Source organism: Ciona intestinalis, chromosome 1 (genome assembly GCF_000224145.3).
Source record: "Ciona intestinalis chromosome 1, KH, whole genome shotgun sequence".
Lineage (NCBI taxonomy): Eukaryota > Metazoa > Chordata > Ascidiacea > Phlebobranchia > Cionidae > Ciona > Ciona intestinalis.
The window spans coordinates 6,361,604-6,369,602 of NC_020166.2; the positions used below are offsets into that span (position 1 = coordinate 6,361,604).

Sequence of the window (7,999 nt, forward strand, 5' to 3'; positions counted from 1 at the left end):
TGTTTCCATATTTTCCACTTGGGCAAATACTTTCACACTTCAATCCATTATATCCAACAGGGCAGTCACATGATCCATCTGATAAACATATCCCTTGATTGACGCAGTTACATCCTGTTCCTGCACATTGACCATTGGAACACTGCACAGAAAAAATACGTCAAAGTGTATTATATGATGGTACAAATAATTTTGTATATAAAAAACATTACGTCAATTTCACACAACGAGCCAGAAAATCCATTTTTGCAAAGACATGCGCCTGTTTCTGGATTGCACTGCATAGTATTGGTTTCCACGCACAGGCAAGGATTAGCACAGTCTGCTCCCCAATGCTGGGAGTCGCACGCTGTTTCACAACCAGTTCCAACATAACCTGGCTGTAAACAAAAATGTGGTTACTTAATCTATATTTCCTTTTCTTCTAACTTACTTGTGATGTAGGTCACATTGCATATATGGAGACTTACCTTGCAGTTGCAAATCCCTATCACTGGATCACAAGAATCAACATGAATGGTACACCCACATAATTGAGTACAACCATCTCCGTAATAGTTGTCCGGACAAGTCTGTGAACACTGTAGACCAATAAAACCTGGAGGGCAACTTTGACATTCTCCTGTGATAGGGTCGCATGTTTCACTCTGACAGGAGCATACAGATGAACATCCATCGCCTGCAATGTAAACAAATGTTCAACCAGTATTTCACATAAACAATAAACTGTATATACCAAAGGTTCCAGGTGGGCATACTGTGTGACACTGTAATCCTGAATAACCGGGTTTGCACTGACATTGCCCATTGACTGCATCGCATTTTACAATGTTATTGACATCACATTGACACGTATACGCACAATCTTCACCAAATCTAAAAAAGGCATTTGTTAAACATTCATTCTCCAATGGTAACTTAAATAATGTTAGAAAATACTAAGCTGGTATTTATTTCTGAGAGTATCAGAGATAAGATATAAACGTTCATATGTTTTGTGCTTAAAGACACGATTAACATGAAATTTGACTTACGATCCAACAGGGCAAGATAGTTCGCATGTCGTTCCTGTGTAACCAACATCACACAAACAAGTTCCATCATTCAGATCACATCCAAGTGAGTGTGGGCCACAGTTGCACACACTGCTGCAGGTTGGACCCCAGTAGTTTGGTGGACAACCCTATAAGTTGTTACAAGGCAATATTAATACCACATTAACAGAGATATTATGTTCAAGATTTACATTTTCACAATGTGTTCCTGAATTTGGTGGGGAGCAGTTGCAGGTCCCGGTTTGTGAATCGCATGGATGTGAGTTGCATGTACATTGATTTACGCAGCTACTACCCCAGTGTAGCTGATCACATGGTTGATCACAGTTTATTCCACTGTACCCTATATACACCACGAAAGAATCAGCTGTTATTTTACCTTGTGATTTCAGTTTTCTGATGATGTTCCAACACAACAGTTTTAGCATTTAAAAAAATGCTATGATTTACAAATTGTGCAACAATACTCTAAGAATGATGTCATGACTTACAAAGTAAACAGTATAACACAAACAATTCGTCGACTGAACATCATATGATAATTTGTGACACTTACCTTCATAACAAGTGCAGCTTCAATCAGTTGGAGAGCAAGCTCCATGTTGACATAAGCAAGAAGATGCGCAATTCAATCCCCAACTTCCATCCGGACATACAGTATCACATTTTGAGCCAAAATAACCGATTACACAACTGCAATCCCCAGAAGATGGATCACAGGTGGGAAGACTGCTGTCTTGTGATGCATGTGGCTTGGAAGATGACAAATATTTAACGCTACATCTTTAGGTGTTGGGCTAATAGGCCAACTGTAATGTAAATCAAAGCTCCGTGTATTGAGAATGGACCTGATCCATATAGAATAGACTATTTGTACAATAAAAATTCTTTGACGCTTTGATACGTCTAACTGCAATGATACAAATCAAGCACAACTGCTTCAGGCACATAGTCATTTCTTTGTTTAGATAAATAAGCATTTCTACAAGGATTTTTTTCAGATTAACACAATACAGCAAGAAAAAAAGTTCAGTATTTGGCATTTGTAGTAATGGCTGACTCTCTTGCCAATCTACCTACCACATCACATGCACAAGTTTGAGTACAATCAACTCCCCACATCCCATCAGAACATCCATACTGACATCTATCTCCTTTGAAACCACTCTTGCATTTGCAGGATCCAGTCTGTGGGTCGCACAGATCTGTATGCTCTTGAGTGCATGCACACTGATTTAAACAGTCTGAACATAAAGTATTTCATCAATTATTTAAATATAAAATTATAACTAAGCAATAACAGTACAAAACCTACCTTGGCCCCAAGTCCAGTCAAAGCAGGTTTGACTACAGTCATCTCCAGTGTAACCAATATTACAGTTGCATTGAGTGGTGTATTCTGATACATACCCATTATTAATGCACTCACCCCAAGTTGTCTGTGAAATTTGATCTCAGTATTTTTAAATACCTTCATAGGTCCATTTAAAAAAAAACTTACAACTTGATTGTTCTGGTCAACACTATTCCCACACCATGGTTTGCATTCTTGTACAGCCCCATTATGTTCAACAGCCGCACCTCCCTGTGGTGGTGGGCCATATACTGTTATGCGATTTCCAGAACCACACCATTGCTGTGCATCACCGGAACATGGGGAATTACATTCACTGCACAATACAGTTCAAAATAAAAAAAAGAATAAAAGTAACTTGTTTATCCTCACATAGCATGTGACTTGGTGTATGATTCATTTTTGTGTCCTTTGTGAAAAAAATGTTTTATAAATTACAACTGTGTTATACTCCACCTATGTTTGCCAAGTTTGAATCTTATACATTTAAAAGTTGTAAAGAAAAAAATGGAGTTCATACTTTTCTGCTGTTTTCACTTGTTTTCCAAGCTGGTTGTCACAGAAGCACTCCTTAGAATACTCAGTACCAGAATATTTGTAATTTAATTGCCTACACTTATTGATGCAGAAGTCAGGGGTTAGTTGATTTATCTCATCGGTTGTAAGTGTAATCTAAAATTCGATTAGGTAAAAATATGTTTAAAATATTAAAATATTCATTTTAAAGTATTTGAAATTTAAATAGAATTTTTGTACCATGTTTTGTAGAAGCCGATCTGGATTATTATCAACAAAACATCCCAGAAATACTTCGTTCCCGTATACAGTATTTGCAAGATCAATCTGTTGTTGCCCCAAGTAACTTTTATCCTGCATCAAATGTAGTTTTTTAGTATTGAGAATCATCATTATTAAACTAGGTTTAAAACAAAATCTAAGACTCTCCCACTTGTAGTGTTTACTGAAGTAAGTGTCCCATGAGTCCAGAGTTAGAGAAGCAACCAGACAACATAGCTGGACACTTTACATTTTTATCCTATACAAACATCCTAATCTGTACAGAAAACACCAGCCTCACCGGAAAAGTTGCATCAAATGGTGTCAACACAGCATAATCTGGTGCGTCTCCATAGAAGTCAACGTAATCAATTCTAATCCTTCCTCTCCCTCCATCACCCCCACATGCAACGTTAGCACCGTGTCCACCTCTACCTCCATCTGCTGAGATTTGCTTCACACCTGAAATCGAACAAATTGTGAAAAACACTGAGTTCGTGAAGACATTCATAACATAACCTGACATTAACTTAGTTCGGGGTTATAATTTATTAGCACTTCAATCAGGCCACATTTGTGAAATTTTTATTTAATTCGAAAGTTTTTTTAAAATCAGGTGGGCAAGGTGTTTTAATTATTTTTTAGGTGAGGTCCTACATCGTGTTGTGTCAGGAAACTTGGAATTTAGGCCTAGCTTGGCCCATTATTTAACAAACAGCCTCTGTTTTATTCTGTTTGTAATTACAATGGTCAATATAAGAAGACTTAAACAAAGGTGTAAGTAGCTAATTTGTACAGTACTATTTTCGTTTTATAAAGTAGCACATACCAACATTTACAACTTCTCCTCTTAAATATAAACTGCCCCCACTTCCACCACCGCCGGCGCCAGAGAAATCGTAACATTCTGTATTTGATCCACCAACGCAACCTCCCTGGTCCGAACATGCTGGAGGACATACATCGCAACTGGAAATGAGATTTATATTTTGAGTCGTGCAGTGCAATACTGTAGTCTAGCATCAAAGATTTAATAATATACAGGAAACACTTATATTTAATGTTAAGTTCTTAATAAACCCAAAAAATATTGTGTAAACCAAAAAAAATAATGTATGTCGTAATCATCATTTATTTTGGTTTTCCAACCCAGGTGTTTTGTACAATTATAGGAATGTGCACCCAATCTTATCATACATCACTGCAGCTCATTTTAGCTTACCTCGTACTGACATCTCCTTGTCCAATTTCTCCATTAACTTCCACAAGACCTGTGACTTCAATATGACGCAATGCATCCAAACGAATAGCCCCTCCACCATTTCCACCACTGCAAACAAAATTCAACTGACAGCATGCAATTTTCTTCTTAAAAATAACTTCTTCTGAATTAGGATAGAGATTCTACTATCAGACTTTAAATATATTTTTTATAGTATTTCATTTTTTGAGGTAGATTTTACAGTACTACTGATTATTAAAACACAAAATTGTTAAGACAATTGCTAGCTTCCTTACTTTCCCCCCGAAGGATTATCACTTAAACTATTATCATTTCCCCCGCTGCCACCACCTGAACCCAGGTACAATGTCTTAAGCAAGTCATCTCCGTAACTCTGACCACCATCACCACAGTGTGACACATCTTTACCAGGTCTCAATTTGCAAGTTCCACTGTAATTTAAAATGAATGCATTTACCAAACAATTTGTAAAAAGATACAAATAACGACATAAGAATGTGCCTTATTGTCACATTCTTATGTCTGTGTTAGACACACCAACAAGATATCATTTTTGTTTTAAACTGCTTGGATGTCATTTTTTGGTACAGGTAAAGAATGCTCTATTATGTTATAGTATTAGCTTATGGAAAATGTTAAAGGTTGGTGGTTATTGGTTAAGGGTTAGTGGTTATATGGGTTAGTAGTTTTAGCGGTTGAATATAATATGGGGCAGATTCTTCACTAGCACCCATCTTTTTTATTCTTAACGACCTTTTGTGAACTAGGTGGTGTACATGAAACAAATTCTATACGATTCCACAATTGAAAAAAACCCACCCATTTGTGCCATAACCTCCACCACCACCAGGCTTTCCATGAGCGTTAGATCCATCGGCCTCTCCTCCCCCTCCTCCACCACCACCGGTGGTTGTTACAATTGTGTTTGAGGTCGGGTAACCGCCTTTAAAACTTTCGCCTATTGCTCCCGCCTGGTGTGTTGCAGTTGGTCCAACTCCGCCCCTGTAACCCTTTCCCGTTGCTGTCAATGTGCCGTATATGTCAATATCCTGAATAAACGTGACAAATGTGTAAGCTGCAGTTTCTCCCAATAACTTTAAACGTGATACGTTTAATTCGAAACGTTTTTTTACGAGAGCATGAATTCTTTTGTTTTTAATGCACCTTCGATGTAGGGAAAACCCCTACAACGCAAAACGTCATTTTATACAGTGAATTTATTACAGTAACTAAACAAAAGTTTTATCATGATTAACCTAAAATCTTAACAACGCACGAATGCTTGAAATTGAAAACATGTCTGTTTTAAATGGAGTAGGGGTCAGATGGGACACATTCTCATTCTCTTTCTCCACGTGGTAATAGTAAACAAATATTATTTGCCGGTTACTTAGCGCTGTTAATCTAAAATAGCGTTATTAATCGCTCAAAACACGATCAGAAAACATGGAATTCAGATGCTAACAGTACCCCATCCTACCCCGTACTACCATATACATCGAACCTTAGCAAAAATTTCCAGTTTTCCGGTTCCTGTGTCTCCATTCCATGCCTTTACGCTCACTGTTGCGTGATCGGCAATAACAAAGTGTGAAAGGTTGCAATGCACTCCCCATATTTCCTCTCCATCATTTACCGTCCAATCCGCTCCCATATGGTCGTTACCAGTACACGGAGGATGTTTCGATTCCCCGAAGTCCCAGTGGCCAACCAAACCCTTGTTCAGCGCATTCTCCTGTTATAATCATATCAAAACATTACTCTTATGTAGAAAAACAAAACAGGTTTAGGTTTGAATATTATATAAAAAGCGATTTGCATAAAATCGTGCATGTATAGCAAAACTATTGCGAGCCAATATTTCTATATGTTTTACATTATCAAATATATAGTAAGTTGGGGGAAGATGGGACACCTTTAGCACATAATATCCAAATAACCTGATCGTGTTTTAAACAATTAACAACGGTCTATGCTGGGAGTCGTGAGGATACGGTTTTATATTATTTGAATGTCCTTGTTTACTATATGGGGCGAGAAGAGTTAAAAGGTGTCCCATCTTTCCCTATCCTATACCTTACTGCTACTGTATATATAAATTATCGAATACCAAAGTGCATTAAAGTGAGTATGCCTCACCGTTGATTTATCAACAGCTAGATGTTCCTTCAAATAGGATTCTTGGATTTCATTCGTATCCAAAACCCGCTTCCATACCCTCATGCTCTTTACTTCACCAGGGAAATAATTACCGCAACATTTTTCGCCACCGATGTAAAAGCCATTTGATGTTCCCGGCAGCATCGGTAACACCTGTGCATGTTTATGTCTGACACACGCACAACATCAATCAAAGTGTTAATGTGTAACAGGAATAACCTTCCCGTATATAAGTTCGTGGCATAGAAGCAGCTAGTGCAACCACAATGTAGTCGGGCAAAGTTTGTGTATTTAACAAGTGGTATTTTAATTCTGCAACTTACATTAAGCTTTGCATTTATTTAAACAACATTTTCTTTTTAATGTTTAAGTCTATAATGCTGTTGTGTAAATACGGGTGAAATATATACTGTTTTTTAACCTATAAACAATTTACCTATAAACCGCTGCGTTTATTAACAATCCATGTACACTTTAAATTAGTTTAATAACCTTATATTAATTAAATTGCAGCGGTTCATAAAAACGTGCGCTATCTATATCGTATACACATATGTTATCCTTATGCGTATAGTCGTGTTGTTTTGCTTCGTTCACCGCAGTTGTAGAATCAAATTTGTTTTATATGTTATAAGTTATGTTGCTAGTTAACTACCAACTTACAGCAGCAGTTCCGACAAGTTTGGCATTAACATGAAAAGACACGGTTTGTCCGTCGGTAGTTTTTACAAGGTAATACCACTGGCCTTTTACCACAGGATCGCTATCTTTTATGGAGGCCGTACATCCGTCTGGTGGTTTGTAAAATGCTTTGAAGTAACTTCCCTCCATACCAATGCCCCAGTCTCTACAGTTGTCAAAACCACCAGCAACCGCCTGTAATGTTATACCACGTGTAACTTCTTCATAATCTGTCTATATGCTGCTTACCACATATTACCACACTTTTTATTACCGCCAGCATGTGATTTATATAGCCCACTTACATGTCTCCCATCTGGTACGTCCAGTATTCGAACCCAAACCTCCATAGAATATATTGGTCCAGGGTTCCACGCTCCAAGGTCAATAAATTGGTTCACGCCATTGAATACAACAGCGCAAGCGAACGGTGGGCCGATCTGTTTTAACCGAACAAAACAATTAAGTAAAAACATGAACAATATTTATCTTCTAAAATTATTCATCCATTTTGTCTTCAGAAACACAGCAAAATAATAAAATACTGAAGCTAAAATAAAAAGTAAAAGTTATACGTGTGCACCCATACGTATGTATTTAGGCTTGGCCGTCCAAAAAGTCCCTAATGACATATATAGTAAAGTGGAGTAAGATGGGACACCTGTTAATTCTGCTTCCTCGTACCATTTGGTAGTAAACAAAGAACATTCAAATAATTATAAAACCGTA

The 7,999-nt window shown here is 37.4% G+C and overlaps 1 protein-coding gene across 1 annotated transcript in view; it reads right to left on the reverse strand.

Moving 5' to 3' along the window:
• LOC101242430 overlaps window positions 1–7,716 on the reverse strand; it is an 8,989-nt gene extending 1,273 nt beyond the window's left edge. Inside the window, exons 1-21 of the mRNA XM_026836856.1 lie at window positions 7,576–7,716; window positions 7,253–7,465; window positions 6,569–6,742; window positions 5,934–6,164; window positions 5,249–5,478; window positions 4,705–4,860; window positions 4,409–4,516; window positions 4,016–4,155; window positions 3,488–3,648; window positions 3,166–3,279; window positions 2,930–3,081; window positions 2,557–2,725; window positions 2,371–2,494; window positions 2,136–2,299; window positions 1,634–1,807; window positions 1,247–1,477; window positions 1,035–1,183; window positions 737–876; window positions 471–679; window positions 213–380; window positions 19–142 (exon numbers count right to left, since the gene is read on the reverse strand). Coding sequence (XP_026692657.1) covers window positions 19–142; window positions 213–380; window positions 471–679; window positions 737–876; window positions 1,035–1,183; window positions 1,247–1,477; window positions 1,634–1,807; window positions 2,136–2,299; window positions 2,371–2,494; window positions 2,557–2,725; window positions 2,930–3,081; window positions 3,166–3,279; window positions 3,488–3,648; window positions 4,016–4,155; window positions 4,409–4,516; window positions 4,705–4,860; window positions 5,249–5,478; window positions 5,934–6,164; window positions 6,569–6,742; window positions 7,253–7,465; window positions 7,576–7,620 — 3,376 coding nt within the window. The 5' untranslated portion in view covers window positions 7,621–7,716. The remainder of the gene's footprint in view (window positions 1–18; window positions 143–212; window positions 381–470; window positions 680–736; window positions 877–1,034; window positions 1,184–1,246; window positions 1,478–1,633; window positions 1,808–2,135; window positions 2,300–2,370; window positions 2,495–2,556; window positions 2,726–2,929; window positions 3,082–3,165; window positions 3,280–3,487; window positions 3,649–4,015; window positions 4,156–4,408; window positions 4,517–4,704; window positions 4,861–5,248; window positions 5,479–5,933; window positions 6,165–6,568; window positions 6,743–7,252; window positions 7,466–7,575) is intronic.
• Between the last annotated feature and the right edge of the window lie 283 nt (window positions 7,717–7,999).